This window comes from Eretmochelys imbricata, chromosome 2, assembly GCF_965152235.1.
Source record: "Eretmochelys imbricata isolate rEreImb1 chromosome 2, rEreImb1.hap1, whole genome shotgun sequence".
NCBI lineage: Eukaryota > Metazoa > Chordata > Testudines > Cheloniidae > Eretmochelys > Eretmochelys imbricata.
The window spans coordinates 233164310-233190368 of NC_135573.1; the positions used below are offsets into that span (position 1 = coordinate 233164310).

The 26059-nt window shown below is 38.8% G+C and overlaps 1 protein-coding gene across 3 annotated transcripts in view; it reads right to left on the reverse strand.

Annotated features, from left to right (window-relative positions):
* Positions 1-26059, reverse strand: part of PIP4K2A (phosphatidylinositol-5-phosphate 4-kinase type 2 alpha) — a 196047-nt gene that overhangs the window by 90894 nt on the left and 79094 nt on the right. For all 3 annotated transcript variants that reach the window (XM_077808210.1, XM_077808209.1, XM_077808211.1), the window contains 2 exons: positions 1850-1947; positions 610-706 (listed from right to left, as the gene is read on the reverse strand). In XM_077808210.1, coding sequence (XP_077664336.1) covers positions 610-706; positions 1850-1947 — 195 coding nt within the window. The remainder of the gene's footprint in view (positions 1-609; positions 707-1849; positions 1948-26059) is intronic.

Here is a 26059-nt window from a genome sequence, read left to right on the forward strand (position 1 = left end):
AATTGACCAATTTTAAAACCCTCTGGCCATGAAATTAATCAAAATGGACTATGAATTTGATAGGGCCCTAGTGATGCAACAATAGGAGGAGAACACACAGACAAGTATTGAGGACACAGAGACAAGAAAAAGCTAAGGACAGAGATACTGAAAATTGCAAGAAATAAGAAAAAATAGGAAAGAGGCAGAAAACTCTCTTGCTGCCTCAACATAGTCTACATCAGATGAAGAGCCAGGAGGCATCTCCCTACTAGGGCTTCCTGGATCCCTTATTAAATGCCTAAGCAGACTCCAAACCCCTCCCCCAGTTTATAATTAAAAAACCACCCCCTCCGAAAACAAAAAACCCACCTTCATGTGGGTCTACAGCTCCTGCACAATCTCAACTACACCACTGACAATCTTAGAATCAGTATACTCCTGTCCTGTTCCTTCTTTATCATAACTAAGGGTGGGAGAAGCCCATTTTCTCACTGAATGAGTAGACAGACTCTCGAAGTATAAGCCAATGATGATTGTTGGCAGACTTCTACACAAACTGAGATTTTCCTGCTTATAGCCAGAGGAGCTATGAATAGTTCTTCACATGTATTTTGATAGTGAACCTACCTGAAAGTCCTGATCATCTATGCCAAATCTCTCTCTCAGATTGCGGAATACCATTGGACAATATTCCTTAAATTTGAAATGACTTGGCATGTTTTCTCTGAAATAGAATGAAAAACAGTGAAAATCACATGCATGTTCAATTAAATAACTCAGGACAATAACATCTTAAAAACTTTTGTACAAAATAGAGACAAAGCAGACTTAGAGTCCATCTACTCCAATCTCTATCAGGTCAGGATTGACCACAAACTATTTTCTCTCTTTTATAAACATACACATAGGGGTTGGTAATCAGCTATATAAGAACTGGATGAAGTCCTTACATACTAAATTTTGACAAGTCTTCACATCTAGACTCAAAAAACAGTGAAATAATTTTCCCTTTGCCCTACTAATGCTCTGAAGGAGAAACCTTAAATTGGATTATACAAGGGTTCAACGATGACACCAAAAAACTCCAAAAAACATCAAAGCTTTTATAAAACATGGACTCCTTTAATGATGGATTAGTTTTAAAATCCTATAATTAACCTCACTGTTATACTCAGAAACAGTAATTGCTACGTCTTCTACTTGAACTTTGCCACAGATTAGAAAGTACAAAATAATGGAATCATTCCATTTTCTAGAATATTTTAACCTTCATTTTATCTTTATAAAAGTGCACGTTATTGTTTTGTACCTGAAACACTACGACTAATGTACATTGTTGAAAATAAATGCCTGAAGTCATTATTTTGCTAAATCATTCTAATATATGATAAACTATGGAATTAGTTGGAAATTTAACATAATGGGGTAATACTGTCAACATTTTATATGATTTCATATCAGAGATTATGAAAAGGTGTACATTCCTTATTTGGCTTTGAAATACTCCTTATCCCACTGTTTATTCTGATTTATAACTTTTTTTTTGTTTAAGATATCAAAAATAACTGTACGAAGATGTATGCATTTAAAATACCTAAACAAAAATTTCCATCATAAACAGAACAATCATTTTCTATGTAAAAGATATTCATGGGTAATAATATACCATATGGCCAAAGAGTACTACCCAGTAGGCCCTGCTGTTGCTTTTTAGAATGTAACAGATGGTTATGTTTATCACAGGATTAACTTAATCAGAAAAACTACTCCTATTCATTGAAAAATACCAGAGAGTTTACAGAATTTTGTAAAATATCACTGCCAGAAGCTTTATCCCCCTCTACAAAGGGTTGTTACTTGCACTTACTTGTTGAAAAGGTGATTGTCCACTTTTATCTTTGAATATGCTTTGAAATCATCTGGCATCAACATAATAGGGATTTGAACATGGCTCAGTTCATTGATCTAGAGGAGAGGAAAAAAAACATTTAACAATTTAGCTTTGCTGACACTTTACAAATACCCTCTACACATGACTTAAAGGCAAAGATGGTATGTTTAGTTTGTTTTAAAACTTGTTAAATTCAGGGGAACAAATCCTAAAGCAATTTCAATTTTTCTGGATGAAAAATGCAATGACATTTTAAAGTTACTAGTCCAGTTTTATCAGTAAATGTGGCACATTTACTTTGAATTATTGTTAGAATGACCGATGTCATCAGTTGCCACTTCAGTAATTTTTTTAAAATGTTGCTTTGGTCAGGGGGCTGGCTATGATGGAGAGAGTAGGAAAAGCATTCCTAATCTATATTGTAGTAAGTGCCAAGAACCTCCAAAGTACTCTTGGAAAGTACTTCTCAGGAATGTTAATCAGGATGTGAAATCAGAGTAGAAATTGTGTTTTACCCTGAAAATGCTGCTCCTGTTTATTGGACAGAGTTACTTTTCTACTCCAGATCATTTGTCAAAATTTTGCCACATTTCATACACTAATTACTACTTGCCCTTACAGCCTATGAACCAGAGTCTCTTCCCTCTCCTCTCGGTCGGTATGTGCTTGAGTCCTACTACTGCAACTGTACTGAAAATAGATGCCTTGATTTAAACATTTCTTCATACACATCTTCTCACACTCCACCTTTTAAACACCTCAGAGTAAGTATTATTTGCAATGATTTTAAGGACTGTAACAGATTAATGGGAATTGCATTCAAACCATTGTCTGATGGGTGCAGTACTATCACCACCATAGTGGATGAGGAGTTGAAAGAGCTAAGAACACAGATAATTAGATGGCAATAATATTGATTTGAGCTGAGGGCATGGCCTAGCAATAGCACATCAAGCTGCCATGGAGGTAACTTGGCCCTGTGCTTCTGGGTTAACAGAGCCTGGAAATGCCATGGAGGCAACGTGCTCAGCTATGGACCTGAAGAAAAGTAGGACAGAGAAGTGTTTTGAGTAGCTTCCTGAAGTCATCTTCAGTCATATCAGGAGTGACAGAGATTGAATAGGTACCATACTAAAAAGTGACCCCTTAAGTTCTAAGGGTATCCAGGGATCCGGAAAGTCTTTAAAAACAAAACAAAAAAAACCCACTTGTATTTAGATTTTGCTTTTGTTTCAACGATAATGGTTACTTATAGGGCAGCTATAAAATGTAATTCAATGAAAGCCCTTGTTACAATGAAGAATTGTATCTGGCTGATGAATCTTGCCCATATGCTCAGGGTTTAGCTATTCGCCATATTTGGGGTCGGGAAGGAATTTTCCTCCAGGGCAGATTGGAAGAGGCCCTGGAGATTTTTCACCTTCCTCTGTAGCATGGGGCACGGGTCACTTGCTGGAGGATTCTCTGCTCCTTGAAGTCTTTAAACTACAATTTGAGGACTTCAATAGCACAGACATAGATGAGAGGTTTTTTACAGGAGTGGTGGGTGAAATTCTGTGGCCTGCATTGTGCAGGAGGTCAGACTAGATGATCATAATGGTCCCTTCTGACCTAAATATCTATGAATCTATGAATTTCATGGTAATGTATCACATTAAATGAGTGTAATATAATAATGATTACAATTAGGTCCCAGTTTAATTCCTGTATTAAATCTGCATTGGCAGATTCATTAACAATTAACAATTCTACCAGATTTTATTGTCAGATTTCAGAGGAGTAACCTACTGATGGTAGTAATAATAATTCCAAGTAAAAATAAAATGTGTAATATTTTTCACATAAAATCATAGTAATAACGGAACCAGACATATTACCAATGAATAATATCACTAATGATCTCATTTACATTTCTTGCACTTTTTAACTGAGAAGACATTTGGTTTTTATGAGGTATAATGTGTCTCACTGATACGTCTTTTTTTGTCGAAAGCTGTGGTAGAAGGGAAAAGTGCAGAGAAACTAGGGACAGATAAGATACTTTTTGATACTAGCCAAACAGATTTAAAAGAGCAACTGCTTAGAAGAACATTGTCAGGTTAAAAGTGTTAGAAACAAAACAAAAAACAATGAATTTCTTTGCCCATGTTCCATTTATTATTAAAACATAGAATTTTAATTTTTATATATATTTCATTTAGGCTCCTATCCTGCACAGGACATATGCAATATATGTAACTTAGGCCTTGATTAACATGAGGGCAAATACTTGAATCTGCATGGAGCCTCACTAACTTGGGGTAAATTGGAGAATTAGGGCTTTACTTTTTGCACTGCCTATCTGGACAACAAAAATCAATTAGTTTCTAGTTAATTTCAAGTTCTTGTTCATGCACAATGCTGCTATGTCTGGGATGCAAACACTGAGGAAGAATGTTTGGGTTATCCTGTTTCCACCGGAATTTTATTTCTTAAATTAATAGAAAGATTTACTCGCCTTAATTTTGGAATACTGTAAGCTTGTTTTAATAAAGCCTAAATTCTGGGCAAACCTGACTTGACAGTATCCCTTTAAACTATGGAATGTTTTAGGATATTTAAAATTTCAAAAATGACCACTTACGTCACACCTTTAAGTTCATTACTAATATTATGTTAAAAAAAATGCAATTGTTTTCATACGCCACAAAGAAACTTCATAGGTACTTCACCTCTTTTGCAAACAAACACATTTTTGTTGTTGTATTTATTAATCTCTTAAATTTTCCAGCACAGGACTTGAACCACAGTTTAACAAACACAATAATTAGCACTGGTTGCTCTCAGTGGACTACAGCAAGTTTTAACTTGGTAACAGTGGAAAAACAATTTCAATCTCTAATGACTGCTCGGCATAAACTACTACCTGAAAATGGGCTATTTTTGTTTAGGAATCAAGTGCTCAATCCTTTCAAACCATTAGTGAAAAATCCATGAGAAAGACCACCAAATACCCAGGAAGTATTTTTAGTCATGGCTCTTGCAGGCTTCTGGATCCTGGTCCTGAAATTGATTTGCACTGGCAGATCTTTGTGCTCATGCAGAGAACCCTGTGAGCTTCAGTGAGGTTTTAAACATGGGAAAGCTTCCCTCTATGTGGAGCCAAATGCAGAGTGAGAGCTTTAGTTTGCCCACCAGGGAAGAGTCCTGCACTGGCAAGGATATGGGGTAGAGATGACCTAATATGTAGGATTCTAATTTCCTGAAGTTTCATTGTAAATATTACACAGACAGAGAGGTACAGGAAGGTTTCACTGAGTCAGAGTAGTGGTTTGTGAGTGGTTTGAAAAATCTACTTACCATGAACTTTTGGAGAAACCGATCTTTCTCTCGAAATAAAAATTAAGACTGTAGCCCTTACAAATGTGAAGTGAGTGTAAACCAATGCAATGCTGCCTTCCTAAATCTGCAGCCAGACAGCTCCATTGCCATCTCTGCTACTTACAACTTTCCCCAGTGACAGCAGGGCTCCTCAAAGTTTCATTGCAGTTACTCAGATCCTTACAGGGAGCAGTGAAATTGATAAGAATCAATCAATTTTACTTCAGTGCTGTTTTGGAAAGCTCTGAGCAACTACAGACAGAGGCACTGGAGTTATTTAACAGGGCCCAAAAGCAAAGTCTTAGGGGATGGGCAAAGTGGTGCACCGTTCTGCATATATCACAGTATCCAAACAGTTCTAGGAAGAATGCTCCTTCCTCCCAGAAGTCCAAGCAGCCTTAGAATCTCTGGATTAGTAGGTGTTTGATAATTTTTTCAAGACCTACTTGTAAAAGCATCTACAGAACCTAATAAATCACTGACACATTCTCATTAAATACAATGAACAGTAAAAGCAGCAAGAACTGTTCACTGAGCACTCACTACCATCTAAAATATGCAGTCTTTGGTTGATTGCACTGTACTTCATAAATTCATACTGGAACAACCTGCACTGATGATTCAGTAATGATATAGGACCATATTTAACCATCATACAAAAAGCTGAATGATATAAGAGAGAAGCATATTGATATCTTATAGTATAACAGTTTGTTATAACAGATAAACATGGATGTTTAGATTTTCTTGCATAAAATTACCTACTCTTTTAGGTAGCTTTAATTATATTTAAAAGTGTCCTGTGCTTTCAAGTAGCGGACAGGCACTCTACACATCAAATTCTGGCTGCTTCCTGGAATGAAGGAGAACAGATCTTCAAGTAGGCACAACCACATGTTGCCAAAGCAACACCAATGTGTGTCTGTATTCTGGTCACAAGCAATCTCAAACACACACTCAATTTTTCTTGATACTTGTGTGTTTTAAGTATTAAAATAAAAACTACTAATTATGTTTAATTCACACATCTTAAAAAGGTAACCCATTTAATGTAAATTAAATTTATTCAGCAAATTTAGGATTTTATATGCATTAATATCTGAACACCAGATTTTCTTAAATCTGTTTACTGTTGTTGTCATAAATATAAAGGGAAGGGTAAACCCCTTTGAAATCCCTCCTGGCCAGGGGAAAGCTCCTCTCACCTGTAAAGGGTTAAGAAGCTAAAGGTAACCTCGCTGGCACCTGACCAAAATGACCAATGAGGAGACAAGATACTTTCAAAAGCTGGGAGGAGGGAGAGAAACAAAGGGTCTGTGTCTGTCTGTATGCTGGTCTTGGCCGGGGATAGACCAGGAATGGAGTCTTAGAACTTTTAGTAAGTAATCTAGCTAGGTATGTGTTAGATTATGATTTCTTTACATGGCTGAGAAAAGAATTGTGATGAATAGAATAACTATTTCTGTCTGTGTATCTTTTTTGTAACTTAAGGTTTTGCCTAGAGGGGTTCTCTATGTTTTTGAATCTAATTACCCTGTAAGATATCTACCATCCTGATTTTACAGGGGGGATTTCTTTATTTCTATTTACTTCTATTTTTATTAAAAGTCTTCTTGTAAAAAACTGAATGCTTTTTCATTGTTCTCAGATCCAAGGGTTTGGGTCTGTGGTCACCTATGCAAATTGGTGAGGCTTTTTATCCAACATTTCCCAGGAAAGGGGGGGTGCAAGTGTTGGGAGGATTGGTCATTGTTCTTAAGATCCAAGGGTCTGGGTCTGTAGTCACCTAGGCAAATTGGTGAGGCTTTTTACCAAACCTTGTCCAGGAAGTGGGGTGCAAGGTTTTGGGAAGTATTTTGGGGGGAAGGACGCGTCCAAACAGCTCTTCCCCAGTAACCAGTATTAGTTTGGTGGTGGTAGCGGCCAGTCCAAGGACAACGGGGGGAATATTTTGTACCTTGGGGAAGTTTTGACCTAAGCTGGTAAAGATAAGCTTAGGAGGTTTTTCATGCAGGTCCCCACATCTGTACCCTAGAGTTCAGAGTGTGGGAGGAACCTTGACAGTTGTAATTTGCTGAAAAATTTCTATGGCTATAGATTGTCCATGAGCAGTATGGTGTGAATTTAATAACTGAAGTTCAAGCTGTGTTGCTTAGTTTTAATTGGACCCATAGTCATGTGCTATCATTTTTGTTCCCTGATTGAATAAATGTAACTAAGAATCAGATGTATGGTGGAAATATTTGTATTTACATATCCAAAATTTGCTTTCTCCAGAATTCACATAAAATTCACTGTTTTCCACAAACATTCCTTCCAGCAAGCTCTTTTGCTAGAGTATGAAGAAGAATACATCAGAAAGGAAAGGAGTACTTGTGGCACCTTAGAGACTAACAAATTTATTTGAACGTAAGCTTTCATGAGCTACAGCTCACTTCATCGGATGCATGCAGTGGAAAATACAGTAGGGGGATTTTATATATACAGAGAACATGAAACAATGGGTGTTACCATACATACTGTAACAAGAGTGATCAGGTAAGGTGAGCTATTACCAGCAAGAGAGAAAAAAACCTTTTGTAGTGCTAATCACAAAAGCTTATGCTAAAATAAATTTGTTAGTCTCTAAGGTGCCACAAGTACTCCTTTTCTTTTTGCGGATACAGACTAACACAGCTGCTACTCTGAAACCTGACATCAGAAAGAGGCATGAATGCATCCTAATGGGATTTAACTTTTCGTTCGAGAAAAAACAGATTGTTTTAAGGTATTCACTCAGTCTTAGACTATATGACAGTCAGTTCTCAATCTTTGTCTCTTCTAGAACAAAAAAATACCACATAAAACTAAATGTGACCTTTAATGCCTCAGCTGAGGAATGACACCTCCTAGCAGTACAGACCATCAATTAACTTAAACCTTTCAAACACAAGGTCTAATTCTTCAGACACTGCTACAAAAACCTTCTAGCTCCAGCATGGTGTTCATGCATACCATGCTTGGAATATATATAGGGACTGTCACTCAAAGAAGGTTGACTTCATGTGCTAATATTTTCTGTAGGCTAGTTTTAACCTGACTAGTTTTGTAGCTCTTTGCAACAAAGAAAGGGATACCAGGTCATCATCTCACTGTGGAAACTGTAACCATACAGATAAAGCAGCTTTAGATACAAGAGGGGGGGGAGCAGGGGTCAAAGGGCCTGATTCTCCACTTCATTACCCCTGTTTTATGCTGATGTAATTCACTTCAGAGGCCAAAATAAAACCAGTGCTATGGAATGGAGAATCAGGCCAGGTCTACACCAGAAATGTTTTGCTGGTATAACTATGTCCGTATACTGTACCAGCAAAACATTCCTAGCATGGATGTTGTTGTACGAGCAAAACTGCACTTTTACTGGTATAGCTTATTCCACCACCACCAGCCCCCACCCTGTGAAACAAGCTACACTAGCAAAAGAACAGTTTTGCTAGTATAACTGCATCTACTCTCTGGGCTTTTACTGGCAGAGCTTCAGGGATTACATGTCATCATATCCCTGACCAACAGAGCGATCCTGGCAGAAAGCTGTGGTGTAGTGTAACCTCAGGCTCATATGAACACATAATCATCATATCTCAAACATTAACACTGTAATTTTTAGTCTTATGTCACAATGAGGGCTGTTAACTTTTTCACTTACTACCAATAAGTAAATAAAACAAGTAATCTTTTAAAGAGTAAGCCACATATCAGATATTTTATACCTTTTAAGTGTTTTAAACCAATGACAAATCTGTGCTTTGGGATAACATTCATCCTCATGCTCTTTGTTTTAAGGCCTCCTCTGACACAGAACTTAAAGTACGTAATATTTATATGAAATCTGACAAAGTATTTTGTGCATGCCTTCACACAGAAGTTAAGCATACATGCCTCTCAGAATAGCGCTTATACCAATGCTGCTTGTTCACAAGAGTAAAGAAAAGTTATTGATTTAAATTCCATTAGAGAAAGGGAGGAGGGAAAACAAAACAAAATTGTTAATAAATGGAATGTCATTTTCAAGGTTAAGAGTGTAACACCAACAGCTATAAATGAAAACTGCATTACAACAGCTATAACTCAAAAGTTTAAAAAAATAGTTGAACTGTTTTATTGGCAAAACTCATGAAATAAAACTGCTGAAACATTCATTTTCTTCTTAGCTGTTGCTCTTGAGTGCAATGAAGTCTATAATGATTTCCCACAATAGCTGATTAATATGCACCAAGTATAAGGCTTCATGCATGGAGAAAAATAAAGAAGTGATTCCTGTTTGCAAAGGACTCGAAACCAAGTATATTAATTTAATTACAATTAGTCAAGAGAATTATCACTTACAGCATAAATGAAATAAAATTATACCCATTTGCAGTGAAATGGGAAAGGTACTTTCAGTGCAATCTCTGGTACCAGCCCCTCTCTCTCAAAATTAAGCACGTCCGGACTTTTTTTTTTTAGTCACATAAGGGTGGATTTGTCATCTTTCAATTCATGATTTAAAATAGGACACTATTAACCTACTCAGTAACAAAGAGGTACTTTCTTTAGGGAAAATAAGTCCACATTTGTTATATGTCAGTAATAGTTTGCAAAAGAAAAACTCTACAGCAGGGGTCCCCAACGCGGTGCCTGCAGGCACCATGGCGCCCGTCGGGGCATTTTGTGCGCCCGCAGGACACCTCCCCGCTGCCATCTCCCGGCAGCATTTCGGTGGCGACACTTCTTGCCGCCTTTTGGTGGCGGCATTTCGGTGGCAGGGTGTGAAGTGTGCTATTGCCACAAGAAAGGTTGGGAACACTGGCCTACAGGAATCCTCTCACCTGGAATTTGAAACAGTGAAAAAGTTTGGAAAGGGAGCTGAGGACATTTTGTGCTGTAAACCCGAAATATAGAGAAAGACAAATCATAATGCTGAACATCTCAACAGTAAGTCTCACCTGAAATTAAAAGAAAGTCAAGGAAAGGTACCAGGTTTGTAAAACAGTTTGGGAAGAAAGAGACAAAAGCAGCAGCTGTGGATTTTCCATTTTCTGTGTTTTGAAGAGATTCCAAATAATGTTGTCTGTGGTTCGAACTTATCAGCTCTGCTTCATGTGTATGTACATCAGATGCATATTCCATATATTGCTCATCTTTTGCACGTAGCCATTGACTATGCAATCAAAACTGATGCGTTGTGTGGTCAACACATTTGTGCTACATTTTCCAGTAATATATAAATATGAAAACAAGCAAAAAAAAAAAAAGCTCGCCTTAAGTCTGATGGCAACAATGTGAGCCTAAGAAATCTACATGTGCTCCCTTGTGTTGTGCCATCATTCTGGTTTTCCTGGATCCAGGCAGCAAGATTCATTCCTGGCCACTGGGACAGCATAACAGACTTTCTCTTTAAAGAAGATGATGCAGTACCTCAAAGAAGACAATGAAACTAAAATGGATGATAGAGGACAATGGAAACCAGTGAGAACGGTAATGCAAGTTATCTTTTCTGTGTGTATTTTTTGGAAAAATCTATGGGGTTCATTTGCAATTAGAAACAAATCTACCTCAGACATCAAAATAATATGCTGCTTTACTGCAATTTACAAGTTGCTGCTTATGTACATGGTACCTTAAAAGAAGTGAAACCTCAAGTCAGTGGGCTCCAAAAGGCAACTCCTTTCATCTGCAATGCATGCTTTCACACCAGAATTTCAAAGCAAACTAAAGCAAACTATACCCCACAATATATTTGATGGACGCTATGGATCAGGATCTCTTTTTGCCAACTGTAAAGCGTTTGATCCATTTGTCAAGCTCCAATGTCACACAATTTTAGCAACTATGAAAATATGCTGTGTATTTTCCCATGAAAGACAGAAGAGTTCAAGAACGATTCTGATTATACATGGCATGTGAAGTACCCTGTAATGACAGTGTACTAGTACTTTAATATTGGAGAAGTAAAAAAAAAAAAAATTAAAAAAAATCATTGCCTGTCATGTGCACTGCGGAATTTTGTGCATTTGGAGTATCAGTAACTTCAGAGTCTGCGGAAAGATTATTCAGTCTGTTCAGACAGCCAAGTGCTGCAATGCGTCTCCTAAGACCAACTTGGGAAGCTAAATGTTTTGTACTACAATAATTACATGAGTTCAAAATTGGACAGTCCTCTCAATTTCCCGCAACTGTGAAAACTCAATAGATAAAAACAGGAAAAAATGTTTAAATCTCATAATTTCATGCAACCAAGAAAATTAAAAGATTTTAAAAAAATGCTTAATGTAAAATACGTATCTGCCAAAATGACCATTTAAAAAAAAAACCCACCACCAGCACCACCTAATTCTGCCAAACCAAAGTATAAACATATGCACTACAACCTTGAGTTTCTGAACTTTAGCTATCCAGAACACTCTATGATCTGGAGCAGTCCTGCAGCAAAGGTTGTCTATTAATTACTAACGCTATAAATTAATCACAGTTAACTAAAGCAATTAACTCAGAACAAATTAACTTGATTTAAAAAATTAATCCCGAATAATGGCAGTTTTAATTTCACTTAAACAATAGAACAGATCAGGGATTCTCAAACTTCACTGCACTGTGACCCCTTTCTGACAATAAAAATTACTACACAACCCCAGGAGGGGGGACTGAAGCCTGAGCCCCACTGCCCCTGGTGCAGAGGGCCCCCACCCCCAAGCCCAAAGGCTTCAGAGTGGCACTGTCAATCTAAAGTACCAAAATTTGCCTCTCTTAAAAAGATAAATGCTTGAGTGTGCCTTTTACATACAGCATATATGCAGTACAACCTTGCTTAGGTAAATACCTTGGGAGATGAACTAAGGGAACGTTTCCTGGGCCACTTGTCACTATGTGCAGATATATTATTTTTTATTACAAATATTTCCTCTGTAAAAAAGATAAAAGTGCAATCTACAAGTCAAAGCATGAAGAGGGATACGAATGTTTAGCATTTCTGGCACGTAAATATCTTCGGCCCTGGGCAATGGGGCTCAGGTTTTGGCTTCAGCCCTGGGCCACAGCAAATATAAGTCAGCTTTGGCGACCCCATTAAAACAGGGTCATGACCCACTTTGGGGTTCTGCCCCACAGTTTGAGAACCCCTGGAATATATAAACAGAATAGCATTTTTCAATTCACCTCATACAAGTACTGTAGTGAAATCTCTATTGTGAAAGTGCAACTTACGACTGTAGAATTTTTTTTTAAATAATTGCACTCAAAAACAAAACTAAAACTTTAGCGCCTACAAGTCCACTCAGTCCTACTTCCTGTTCAGCCAGTCACTGATACAAACAAGTTTGTTTACATTTACGGGCAATAATGCTGCCCGCTTCTTATTTATGTCACTTGAAAGTGAGAACAAGAGTTTGCATAGCACTGTTAAAGCCAGTGTTGCAAGATATTTACATGCCAGATATGCTAAACATTCGTATCCCTCTTCATGCTTTGACTTGTAGATTGCACTTATCTTTTTTACAGAGGAAATATCTGTAATAAAAATAATATAAAGTAAGCTCTACACTTTGTATTCTGCGTTGTAATTGAAATCAACATATTTGAAAATGTAGAAAAACATCCCAAAGTATTCATAATAAATTTAAATTGGTATTCTATCAATGTTTAATAGTACGATTAAAACTGTGATTAATTGTGATCAATTTTTTTAATCTCGCAATTAATCACAATTAAATTTAATGGTTTGACAGCCCTATTATTACATTAGGTAAATAAATATCTGCACAATAGCGACAAGTGGCCCAGAAAACGTTCCCTTAGTTCATCCCCCATGGTATTTACCTAAGCAAGGTTGTACTGCATAAACACTGTATGTAAAAGGCACACTCAAACATTTATCTTTTTAAGAAAGGCAAATTTTGGCACTTTAGATTGACAGTGCCACGCTAAATAGATGGCTCAGTTTGAAAACATATCAGACTTCCAGTCTCCACAGACCTACAGTTCAGTAGCAGGGAGAGGGGAGCTTGCAGGCAAAATTTGTGTTTGCAACTCATTTTGCTCCTGCAGGTTTAGGAATGACTTCACTCTGGCAGGAAAATAGAGGTCGCAGTTAACTGCAAATAAGGGAATAATAAAAGCCTACTGGACATTGAATAAATAGTAAGGCTTAGCTGGTAATGGTTCTGAAATTAGCACACAGGTTTTCCCAAAAAGCCATCTTACACTGTGACATTTTAAAATAAGCTTAACTAATTTTATATGATTTCAAATCAAGCAATGAATATACTCAAGTTGTTAGGCATTATTAATGGCCCTTATTTAATTCAGATACATTTCCCCCTAAATACTAGATTACCAGTGCAATGCCTAATTAAGCATTAGGTTTCATTCTGTCAGAACACAAGCAGCAATAAATTACTTGTATGCAAAGCAGACAGATATCTAAGCTGCATACAATAAAAGCAGTTGACTGCAGATATTGCATATTTAGCTGGAGTGGACAGAGAACAATTAGTCTGTTCTCTAACAGTCCAGTGTGTATCTTCTTTTTACACTGCAGCTAGGAGCTTGCATAACATGTCACAGAAGTTGTGGCTGGCTAGAAACTTTGAAGAGGAAAGGACCCAAGTCCACTAATGTCTGTGTGTCCACCCCAGTGAAATCACAAAATCACCAAGTGATCCCTAATGGGTGCTTCTGGTGCAAGTTATCTTTCCATTTAAATTCCATTCATTTTATTTGTATATGCAATACATTAAATATCTGATATCTCATCTTTGATAAGAATGTAAGTATTAACAATCACAAAACATTTCTGCCTTCCTTTCAAATGACATGTCCTTTTTCACATCAACCTCCCAGGGCTGAAGCTAGAATGGTACTGGATGTTTTGTGCTAAACGCTGCACAAAGTCCCAATTACAGCCCTTAGTGGTTTCAACAAACTAAACCTAGGTTGCTGTTCTCTTGGCAGATGCAGATGGCTGCGGTTGTACAAGTTGCACTTTATTTCCAGATCTTTGTGAATGGGTAGACATTTCTCTACTATCTGACTACCTGGGCCTAGCAAGGTACAAGTGAACTGATTTGTTTATTATAAGAGGGGTAGCCGTGTTAGTCTGGATCTGTAAAAGTGGTAAAGAGTCCTGTGGCATCTTACAGACTAACAGACTTATTGGAGCACAAGCTTTTGCGGATGAATACCCACTTAGACAGATGCATGTAGTGGAAATTTCCAGAGGCAGGTATAAATATGCAAGCAAGAAACAGGCTATGGATAACAAGCTTAGTTCAATACAGGAGGATGAGGCCCTTTTCTAGCAGTCGAGGTGTGAACACCAAGGGAGGAGAAACTGCTTTTGTAGTTGGCTAGCCATTCATAGTCTTTGTTTGATCCTGAGCTGAGAGAAAGACACGCATGGTCTTTTTTGTTCTTTGCATTTTAAACAAAATTTATGTATTTAAATAGAGTGACCATATTTCCCTATGCTGAATATGGGACAGCTGGTAAAATTACTTATATTCAAGTGCGTTCACTGGCAACAATCAGAACTATGCAGTACAAACGTTCAAATTAATATCAAGTTGACTAAGCCTCCGTTAAAAAGAAATACTGCGTAGTTGGATTATTTTTATTTACCTTCTCATCCTTAAGGTTTTAGGGTTCACAGAGTGAGGGGTGAAACACACATCCCTATCTTTTCACCCCCCTCCCCCCACTCCTGTACACCTCTCTCACACCAGGGTTTGACCAATCAACCAATCCTCCCTGCCCAGCACTCTACGCCCTCCATGCCTGGCTGGGCCCCTGGGCTGGACATGTCTTCCCGAGGCAACACATGGAGGGGAGGCACGCAGGGTCACTTGCCCCCCCCCCCCCCCCACGATTTCTGCCAGGGTTCACACCAGAATGTGGCCAGCATCAGCCTTTTGGCACCGTTCTGGAGAGAAGCGACGGGAGCTGCTTCAAGTGGGGGGAGGGAGGGGGGCAAGAAATGGATGTCCTGGCCCATGTCTTTGCAGAGCTCATCTCTTCTTCTTCCCCCCGCCCCTGTGGCTGGAAGCAGCTTGTCCCTTCTTGCCCGCACAGTGTTGAAAGGCAGCTAACACCTCCAGGCTGCTGCTGGCCACTGACATAACCCAGATGCCTCCTGTCTCCCCTTCACCCCCATCCCGGCTACAGTGTGGGCAGAAAGGAGTTAAGCCCTAAAGACACACTGTGCACCAGGGCCTAGGGAACCTGACTCCGGGGGCTTCAGCTAACTGGCCAGAGAGGTGGCTCAAGAGGGGAGGGTGCCTTGGGGATGGAGCAGCCCCAAGCTCCCTGGGGGCAGGACCTAGGGCAGGGAGGTGCGGGGTGAAGAGGATGCTAAGCCCCTGACCAGGGGGCTGCTGTGGAGCCTCAGGTTCGGGGCATGAACAGGCTGGAAATCACTTCCCCTCATCCCCACTCCAGAGCTTAGCTGAGGGGCAGAGGGGCTTCCCTGTGCCAGTGTTGTGCAGGGCTTTGGCACACACAGGTCCCAGTACCTTATGGTTTTCCCGGGGCACCTGCCCAGCCAGAGACGGGAGGGGAGGGGGAGGGAGGGAAGAAAGGAGCCTGCCGGCTAGGTAGCTGGTGAGCTGAGTGCTCTAACCAGGGATTGGTTCTCCACACAGTGCTGGAAGCAGGACGAGCCCCACCAGTGGGGATATGGAGAAGCAGCAGGGATGGAGGGCGGAGGGGGGGGAGAAAAGCAGGGAGAGGACAGTGAGAGGGGGAGCATGTGAAGGGCTAATGGGTGGACAACAGAGGTGACATGGCCAGAAACGGGACCACGGGGGCAGAAACGGGACCAGTGCTGGCCAGAAACGGGACCACGGGGGCAGGGCCCTGCTGGCCGAGAGCCAGCACACAGCGGGGGCTGAGCTGACGGACCAGCAGGGAGAGCGGCCGGCCCTGCATGCTGCATCTTCACCCCACCACCAGCTTTGAACACCCACCCCCATTGTCGGCCACTGGACCCCCCCGCTGGTGGGAGGGCAGCTGGTAAGCAGGGATCCAGCCAGCAGCAGGACCCACCAATACTGGGAGGAGAGAGAGAGAAAATACAGGACAATTTGCCAGTTTTTAAGAAAAAGTCAGGACACCTGCAAGAGGGCTTAAATATGGGACTGTCCCTTTAAAAATTGGACATTTGATCACCCTATATTTAAACATATTTTAAACATTGGGGCTCATTGAGTTTGGGCTAGAAGGTGGGAGAGACGCAGAGAAGAGACTCCAGAAAAGTAGTGTGTCCTGGTCTAAATACAGGACTGAACACCAGGAATCCCTAAATTCTGACACAGACATTAACACCAATTTTCCCCTGTGGCTTTGTGCAAATAATTTACTCTATCTCAGTTTTCTCTTCCGAAGAATGGGACAGAAATAGTTACCTGCCATTTGGTGTGCTATGAGGATTACTGTTTGAACAGAACTTTGAAGATGAAAAATACAGCCATGAAGAGCAGCTCTGTGTAAGCTCGAGTGCTTGTCTCTCTCACCAACAGAAATTCGTCCAATAAGATAGTTCCTCACCCACCTTGTCTTTTAAGATGAAAAATACTTAGTAGCAGCATTTTTAAGGTGGGAAAGGTGGGTCCAACAGTTTGACCTATTGTCCTTGATAAATCTCTCTTTGAAAGGCACAAAATACAGACACACAGGAAGAGACAAAACAGGCCTGATCTGCAACTGAATAATCCTTATTCAAGCAGCTCATTGACTTCCATAGTGTTAAAGGACGATTACGTCCGAAGAGAGAGAGTGTTTGTGGAAATTCATTATTTGAAGAGTGAAACTGAGAGGAAGTTTCATTATAAATGGGTCTAATAAGTCCTATTTGTTCAACTGATGTGTGTCATTCTTCCAGAGCCTTCTTGGCAAGTCTGGAAACTAGGAAGGTCTGACCAAATAGTAAAAAGAAAAGGAGTACTTGTGGCACCTTAGAGACTAACCAATTTATTTGAGCATAAGCTTTCGTGAGCTACAGCTCACTTCATCGGATGCATACTGTGGAAAATACAGAAGATATTTTTATACACACAGACCATGAAAAAATGGGTGTTTATCACTACAAAAGGTTCTCTCTTCCCCCCACCCCACTCTCCTGCTGGTAATAGCTTATCTAAAGTGATCACTCTCCTTACAATGTGTATGATAATCAAGGTGGGCCATTTCCAGCACAAATCCAGGTTTCTGTATTTTCCACAGTATGCATCCGATGAAGTGAGCTGTAGCTCACAAAAGCTTATGCTCAAATAAATTGGCTAGTCTCTAAGGTGCCACAAGTACTCCTTTTGTTTTTGTGAATACAGACTAACACGGCTGTTACTCTGAAACCTGACCAAATAGTAGTTACACTTGGGTGACAACATTTTCACATGTTAATCACTGGTAATATTCTACTACTATCTTGTACAGTTAGTAAATTCTAGTCCTGTTTTGCTGTGGTTATCAGCTTGTCTTAAAACATAATGGATCTTGCTGGGACAAGGCAGGCCGCTGAGTAGTCTCATTCCCAAATATGGTACAAGCCACAGTATTGCTACTGGGACAGTGTATGTCTCCTATTAAAATACAAAGTGAAAGTGAGGTAATTATTTTGAAACCTTTGCAGTCTCACTTCAAGGGCTTGGAAAAGGTGGAAGAGGTCAGCAGATAATAAATTTTTGTGGAAAACATTTGTTTGTCGCAGACCAACACAGTCATTTTGTAAATATCATTTGACAGTTTAAGACGCACTCAAAAGCATTTTTGCAAGAAAAGGTTCTGTTACTCAGTAGGAAAACCATGAGCTACAAAAATATAAAATAAAGTGTATTATGCTGAAATATGAGACATTCACAATTGCTAGGAGTCAAATATGCTGATCTTTGACGGTCCCGTCCCCCCCGCAAAGCACAAAGTAAAAATAACTATTCACACTTTTGTCAGAAACTACAGAATACAGTAGGAGTTAAAATTCCATAAGAGACAGTTCTGCTGAATAAATAATTCCCTAAATCAGCCTCTAAATTAACACCTACTATTTGACTCTGAGGAAAATATAATGTATTTAATTTTAACTGATATTTTGGGATCTATTTTAATTTAAATGTACGGAGAAAAAACCTTACTTACCTAACAATTTAATATGCTTTGAAGTTTTACCTGTCTGCTAATGCCCACCAGTAACCATAGTTTTAGCCTTATTTTCAGGGCATACCTATCAGTGGACTGGATTACTCAGCTTCATCAAAAGCCACCAATGCTAGAAAAGTTGATCTGGTGAAGCCAAGGATTTCTGAAACTATATGAATATAGAAAGGCATACATTTCACAGAATGCTAGGTCCTCAACATCTTAAACCTTGTTTTATATTGCATCAAATATTTTTACATATTTAGGTATTCTAACTGAAGCATCAATAGAAGGTGACTTATTTTTGAAGGAAAAAAATGTGCTACTTTTTAATTCTTGGGATTGGACCCTGAACTACTGTACAAAATAATCAAATAAAACACCTAATAAAAGATCTATTCATTCATGCTAAGAAACAGATGTTCTCATTAAAGAATTTTTAGTTGTCGTTTTCAGCAGTATGAACGTAATGAAGCATCTCAGAGGTGAAAGAAGTTCATAGTTCATGGATCCATTATGGAAAACAGGATACGGTGACATAAATGGGAGAGAAGGAAAGTGTTCAAAAGAGAATTAGTTGTAACAAATACTGGTTCCTTGTTGTCTTATATACATCCAACTTATCATTTACAGATTTGTCCCAATCTATTTATTGAAGAGACTGCTTTTTACATCATGTGGTCAGATGTATACATATTAAGACATGGAGCTAAAGAGACTATTTGGGTATTTATCAAAACTTACTAATATAACCATCTTTAAATTAAGACTATCCAGACCCAAAAACATCCAACTGAACATTTTATAATTTGGCAATCGTTACTTTTTCATGTAATTTTAAGCTGACGTTCTCTTTCAAGAAAGTTTACAGAGCAAACTATATCAAAATCAAGTCACACTAAACCCTAATGTTAAGAAATGAAATCCAAAAAACCTTTAAGGAATCAAAACACAGGATATTTCCATACTCTAGAAAATCCAGTGCATCTGCTGTACGTAGACAAGTGTAATGCCACATTTTTGCTAATGTAGTTAGTTTTAAAAAAAACCTTCTGTGCATCAGCATGTACCTTTCATTTTAGTGCAAAAATTTACACCTTGTATGTGCCAAATACTCTTAGCTTTTACACAAGTCTACAAAATAGAAACTGAGAAACCCAGATTAAATGTCACCATGCTCTGATACTCTAGAAAAGCTAGAACAGAAACGACATGCATAAATTATACTAATGTCAATGAGGGAATCTGTTCAATAACAAGGATAAATACGTCTGTTAGTCTATAAGGTGCCACCGGACTTTTTGCCGCTTTTCCAATGAATGAAGATTGCATCTCAAGTTTCTCTCATACCTGAATATGCAAAGGTGTTTACAAAGTGCCAAGTGGCTTTTGAAAGCCAAACAATGTCCTTCACAAACAATCTCAGTCTGAAAGAGAAATCGCAAATAGCCAAATCATTGTGGTTTTGGATGAATGGCAATACACACAACAAACATGAGCTCATCTGTTTTTCTAATTTAGCATTTAGAAAGAAAACAGAACATGGAATATAGTTCAAACAACTTAGCACCATTTTCAAGTTATACTCCAATGAACACCCCACAAAACTGATAAAACAGTATTTTACTTTTGGAGCAGAAATAGCTGAACACACAAATTTTCCTTACTGTGGTTTGCATAATAACAAGAAGTTGCATCACTACTATATCTTTCACAACAGCTGATATCTTCATCCTCCATTTGAAACACTTTGCATTATTATTTACACTTGTCAGAAGTGATTATCGATAGCAAATCCAACTTCATTTTTTAAATTACTTTAAAGAAACAAGCTCCTATAGGTTAAAAGGATGTGCTCTAGTTTACCAGTTTTGCCTTGAAAACCTCACAAGAGAACATCTAAAAAGGAGAGGATGTAAAAGGCACCATGATGATAATGCAAATATTCACCTTTGCAAAAAGGAAAAGGCACCCAGTTTAAGAAATACCATATTGCACCAGGTCAGACAGTAGTGAGAACCTCTAAAAAGGTCTCAATTCTTCTCTCAAAATACAGAAATATCTTGCTACTTTCCTAGATATTCTACTGTAGATTCTACAAAAAAAAAAAATCAGTCCAACAGACACATGAACACAATACCAAGGTACAATCACACAAAAAGAGCCGGTGATATGCCAACTACATTCTATAGAGCACTCAGGGGCTGCTCAAGCTTATGCACTGAACCTGTTCTGAGTGCACGTCAGCCTTGATCTGTACCTTGATAGCTCATTCTTCATTCATTCTAAGCAGACTGTCATATAGTGCTTCTCTACCTTTTTTTTTTTTTTTTGGAATTGTGACAACTGCCAACCAGAAACTTAAGATTAAACAACCCATACAGTCAAAGAATTCAAGATCTGAACTGATAATACATTAGATTCACTACACTGCCAGTTCACATCCATAAAGCTTTTTTTAAAAAAAAAATATTTCCCCTAAATCACTGTTATCTGGCTATTCTGATCACTAGTGCTCATCTAATAATGTTTATTGCACACAGACTTAACTGGCAGGTTTGTAACCCCAATTCTGCCATACAATGTATTTATACAATATATCCTGGGTCTCTAAATACTTGAAATGTAATGATAAGCTCAAAAGGTGTGTAAGCATATTGAATAAAAAGCAAACATTAACAAGTCAGCAAAACAAGCTCTGCCTAGAGAAGTAATAAAATAAGTGTTCTGAAAACAATATTTGAAAGCTAATTTACACAGAACAAAAGGATTCTGTTTGTAGCACATTCCACTCTACATTTTTTCTTCACTTCCCATTTTTATTGAAAATGTCTCAAGGCCAGGGATCCACTAAACATACTTGTTAGAGGATTTATCTTTCCACTCATGGGAAAAGTCAATGTATATTATACAGTCTGATTTCCAAAACCTATGTGACCATAGCTAAACAGGCAGCTAGCTGTGACTACTGCTCATAGCATAAAATTCATTCATGTCACTGTTACTACTTTCACCTTCTCCTTCACTTACCATGTGTTTATTTTGTCCACATGTTGTGTTTTGTCGCAAGAGACTGAACTCTTTGGGGCAGGAAATGTCTGAGTGCTTAACATTTTTCACAATGGGACCTTCATTGAGGCCTCTACGTGCAAAAACCATAAATAATAAAAAGTACTATAGGAATTATGTACGCAGTGTTGTTGTAGCTGTGTTGTTCCCAGTACATTAGAGAGAGAATGTGGGTGAGGTAAGGTAATATCTTTTATTGGACCAGCTGTAAAAGATATTACCTCACCCACCTTGTCTCAATAGGAACTATGTACAGTTAACAATGTCATATAATGAGTGTTCAATGTTACTATGCATGCAAGTTATACTGATTGTACACTTAAAAAAAATAAACTAAGGAAGTATACACAGTGCAAGTCTGATGGCAAGCAATATCCCCCTTAAACAAATTTTCTATTGGTTGGGGGTAGAAGGACCTTAATAGTGAAGGGTTCATTTTCATCAGCATTTTAAAAAGTATAAAGGGAGTATTAAGGGATGGAGAAGGATACTGTGGCTCCCAGTGTAATAATGATAATTCTGTTGCATCAAGTACCCTCTTTTCCCTCCAAGGTGCACTGGGCATCTGCTCACACTATTAACATATATTAATAAAGGAGTCATAAAACAATATAAATCCCCACCCAAAATACAATTAGATATAAAATTACAATGAAAAATAATTTTGGGTGGGAGGCAGTTAGCAAAAGAATACCACGACCAACTGAGGACACTTGAAGAATAGGGAGTAAAATCCTGGCCCCACTGAAAGCAAAACTCCCACTGAATTTAATAAAAAGGAGTATTTGGGGCACCTTAGAGACTAACAAATTTATTTGAGCATAAGCTTTCGTGAACTACAGCTCACTTCATCGGATGCATTCAGTGGAAAATACAGTGGGGAGATTTATATACATAGAGAACATGAAACAATGGGTGTTACCATACACACTGTAAGGAGAGTGATCACTTAAGGTGAGCTGTTACCAGCAGGGGGGCGGGAGGGGGAAAACCTTTTGTAGTGATAATCAAGGTGGACCATTTCCAGCAGTTGACAAGAATATGTGAGGAACAGTGGCGGGGGGGGGGGGGGTGGTGGTGGTGGTGGTGGTGAATAAACATGGGGAAATAGTTTTACTTTGTGTAATGACCCATCCACTCCCAGTCTTTATTCAAGCCTAAGTTAATTGTATCCAGTCTGCAAATTAATTCCAATTCAGCAGGTGAACGAGCCTCTGATATTGTGGCTGAATAGGGGACACCATCATAGGGCCTAATCACATCAACCATAATATCAGAGGCTCGTTCACCTGCACATCTACCATCTACCAATGTGATGTATGCCATCATGTGCCAGCAATGCCCCTCTGCCATGTACATTGGTCAAACTGGACAGTCTCAACGTAACAGAATAAATGGACACAAATCAGACGTCAAGAATTATAACATTCAAAAACCAGTTGGAGAACACTTCAGTCTCTCTGGGCACTTGATTACAGACCTAAAAGTTGCAATTCTTCAACAAAAAAACCCTTCAAAACAGACTCCAACGAGAGACTGCTGAACTGGAATTAATTTGCAAAGTGAATACAATTAATTTAGGCTTGAATAGAGACTGGGAGTGGATGGGTCATTACACAAAGTAAAACTATTTCCCCATGTTTATCCCCCCGCCCCTTCCTCAGACGCTCTTGTCAACTGCTGGAAATGGTCCACCTTGATTATCACTACAAAAGGTTTTCCCCCTCCCGCCCCCCTGCTGGTAACAGCTCACCTTAAGTGATCACTCTCCTTACAGTGTGTATGGTAACACCCATTGTTTCATGTTCTCTATGTATATAAATCTCCCCACTGTATTTTCCACTGAATGCATCTGATGAAGTGAGCTGTAGCTCACGAAAGCTTATGCTCAAATAAATTTGTTAGTCTCTAAGGTGCCACAAGTACTCCTTTTCTTTTTGTAAATACAGACTAACACGGCTGCTACTCTGAAAACTGAATTTAATGGGTCCAGGATTTCACCCCAGATCTTTAAAAGACTTAGGCCATGTCTACACGACAAAATTATGTCAACCTAACGTACGTCAACAAACAGCCACTACAGTTTAATTGCTTTGTGTGCACACGCATACTTGGCTCCTTGTATTGGTGGTGCTCGTTCTCACCAGGAGCACTTGTTTTGATTGTATGGGCATTGTGGGATGGCTTCTGAAAGTCAGTAACAGTTGATGCAAGCAACACAATGTCCACCGCTGCGTCAACCTAATTATATCAACCATGACTCTACGCCGCTCGGGGAGGTGGTGTTACTAAATCGGCATAGAGAGGCACTTACATCATCAGTAGCCAAATTTAAGCAAAAACACTTCCACAGCTAGGTTAACACAAAGCAGCTTATGTTGACCCAACCATGTAGTATAGACCAGGCCAAATTTAAAAGGTGGGTATATGGGCCTGAGGTGGTGTAATAAGTGAAAGCACTAGCCCTTGCTTCTGGAGACTTAATATCTGAATCTAAGTCACAGACTAAAGAAGTCTGATGGTTTTATCTGTAGTGGAAGTTTGTATAGCCAGTACATTGTATAGATTCAACATAACATTTCAAAGAAGCTCCTTTCAGAACAACTTTTCTAAGCAATCAGGAAGCAAGACCCATGAAATTTCGCAACAGGTGTCAGAAATTTCTGCCAAACATGATTTTATTGTTTCATACAAATTTCAAGCTGTACCACAGTGAGAGGAAAACATTTGCATCAACTCAGCCATCTTAAAAAGAGATAATTAGTTAAATACAATCTGTGTTAGCTATTGCACCTAATGGGAGCAGATAATTCAAAACTACTCTTGCTTCCTAATTAAAAGGAAATTCTAAATTTGTAGAAATTCTTATTTCTCTCACTCGAGAGTATTTAGAACGCAAATTACTATTTATTTGAGAAAATCAGGGCAAGTACATATTCTGGCACCAGTGTCATACACGAAAAACATTCATGTCTTGATTATCATTATAAACATTTTTCAGATACTAAGTATCCAGAAATAATACCCACTAAGTTAATTTTGCCATTCTGCTACAGGCTAAATATTTGATTCACTTTATGTTGTTTGATAGCTCCAGCAAGTTTTCATGATCTTGTGGAACAGCAGATGCTTTACAGAGTAATCGTGAAGCAGTGAGATGATCTCATGTGTAAAAGGGAAAAGATTAAAAAAAACCTAATGCCTGTAAGAGGGAATGAGCAAACCACTGATTCTAAGGCAATGCTACATTAGCACTTTTGTCAGTAAAACTTATGTTGATCGGGGTGTGAAAAAACACACCCCTAACCAACATAAGTTACAACAACAGAAGCACTGGTGTGGACAGTGCTATGTTGGCAGGAGATGCTCTCCCGTTGGCATAATTAAACCATTAAGCTCTGGAATGAACTCACACAGGAAAATGATAAGAGACAAAGACACCATATCACCTCTGGGTGGACACCTCACAAAGCACTCTGCATTTGACCTATCAGTCCTCATCCTTAAAGGAAACCTGCACAACACTTTCAAAAGATGAGCCTGTGAGCTTAAATTCATAACTTTGCTAGACTCATAAAATCATGGTCTTAATAAAGACACTGGATGATAGCTTATTACAACAATCTAACCCACTAAGCCCACCTTTTGTCCAATAACTACAGGAGCGTTAATGGGCCACTTCACCTTGAATGTCCCTTAGAATACGTGCTAGCTACTTATGCTCGAAACTATCTGTTCAATCTTGTATTTAGCTGTGACATGCTTAGTACCTTTCCCAAACCAGAAGAAGAGCTTTGCATAGCTTGAAACCTTGTCTCTCACCAACAGAAGTTGGTCCAATAAAAAATTATTATCTCACTCACCTTGTCTCAGGAAAAGGGAGAGACACATACACTTTTGTAAAATAAGATATAAATAAACATAGCCACAGAGTATCCTACAAGACCCCTGTCTTAAATACAAAGGGAAGGGTAAGCACCTTTAAATCCCTCCTGGCCAGAGGAAAAACCCTTTCACCTGTAAAGGGTTAAGAAGCTAAGATAACCTCGCTGGCACCTGACCAAAATGACCAATGAGGAGATAAGATACTTTCAAAGCTGTGGGGGGGGGGATGACAAAGGGTCCTCTCTGTCTATGTGATGCTTTTGCTGGGACCAGAGCAGGAATGCAGGTCAGAACTCCTGTAAAGAGTTAATAAGCAATCTAGTTAGATATGTGCTAGATTCTGTTTTGTTTAAATGGCTGATAAAATAAGTTGTGCTGAATGGGAAGCATATTCCTGTTTGTGTGTCTTTTTGTAACTTAAGGTTTTGCTTAGAGGGATTCTCTCTATGTTTTGAATCTGATTACCTTGTAAGGTATTTACCATCCTGATTTTACAGAGGTGATTCTTTTACATTCATTAAAATTCTCTTTTAAGAACCTGATTGTTTTTTCATTGTTCTTAAGATTCAAGGGTTTGGGTCTGTGTTCACCTATGCAAATTGGTGAGGATTTTTATCAAGCCTTCCCCAGGAATGGGGGTGTAGTGCTTGGGGGGATACTGAGGGTGGGGGAGAGACATTTCCAAGTGGGCACTTCTCCTGTTCTTTGTGTAACACTTTGGTGGTGGCAGCA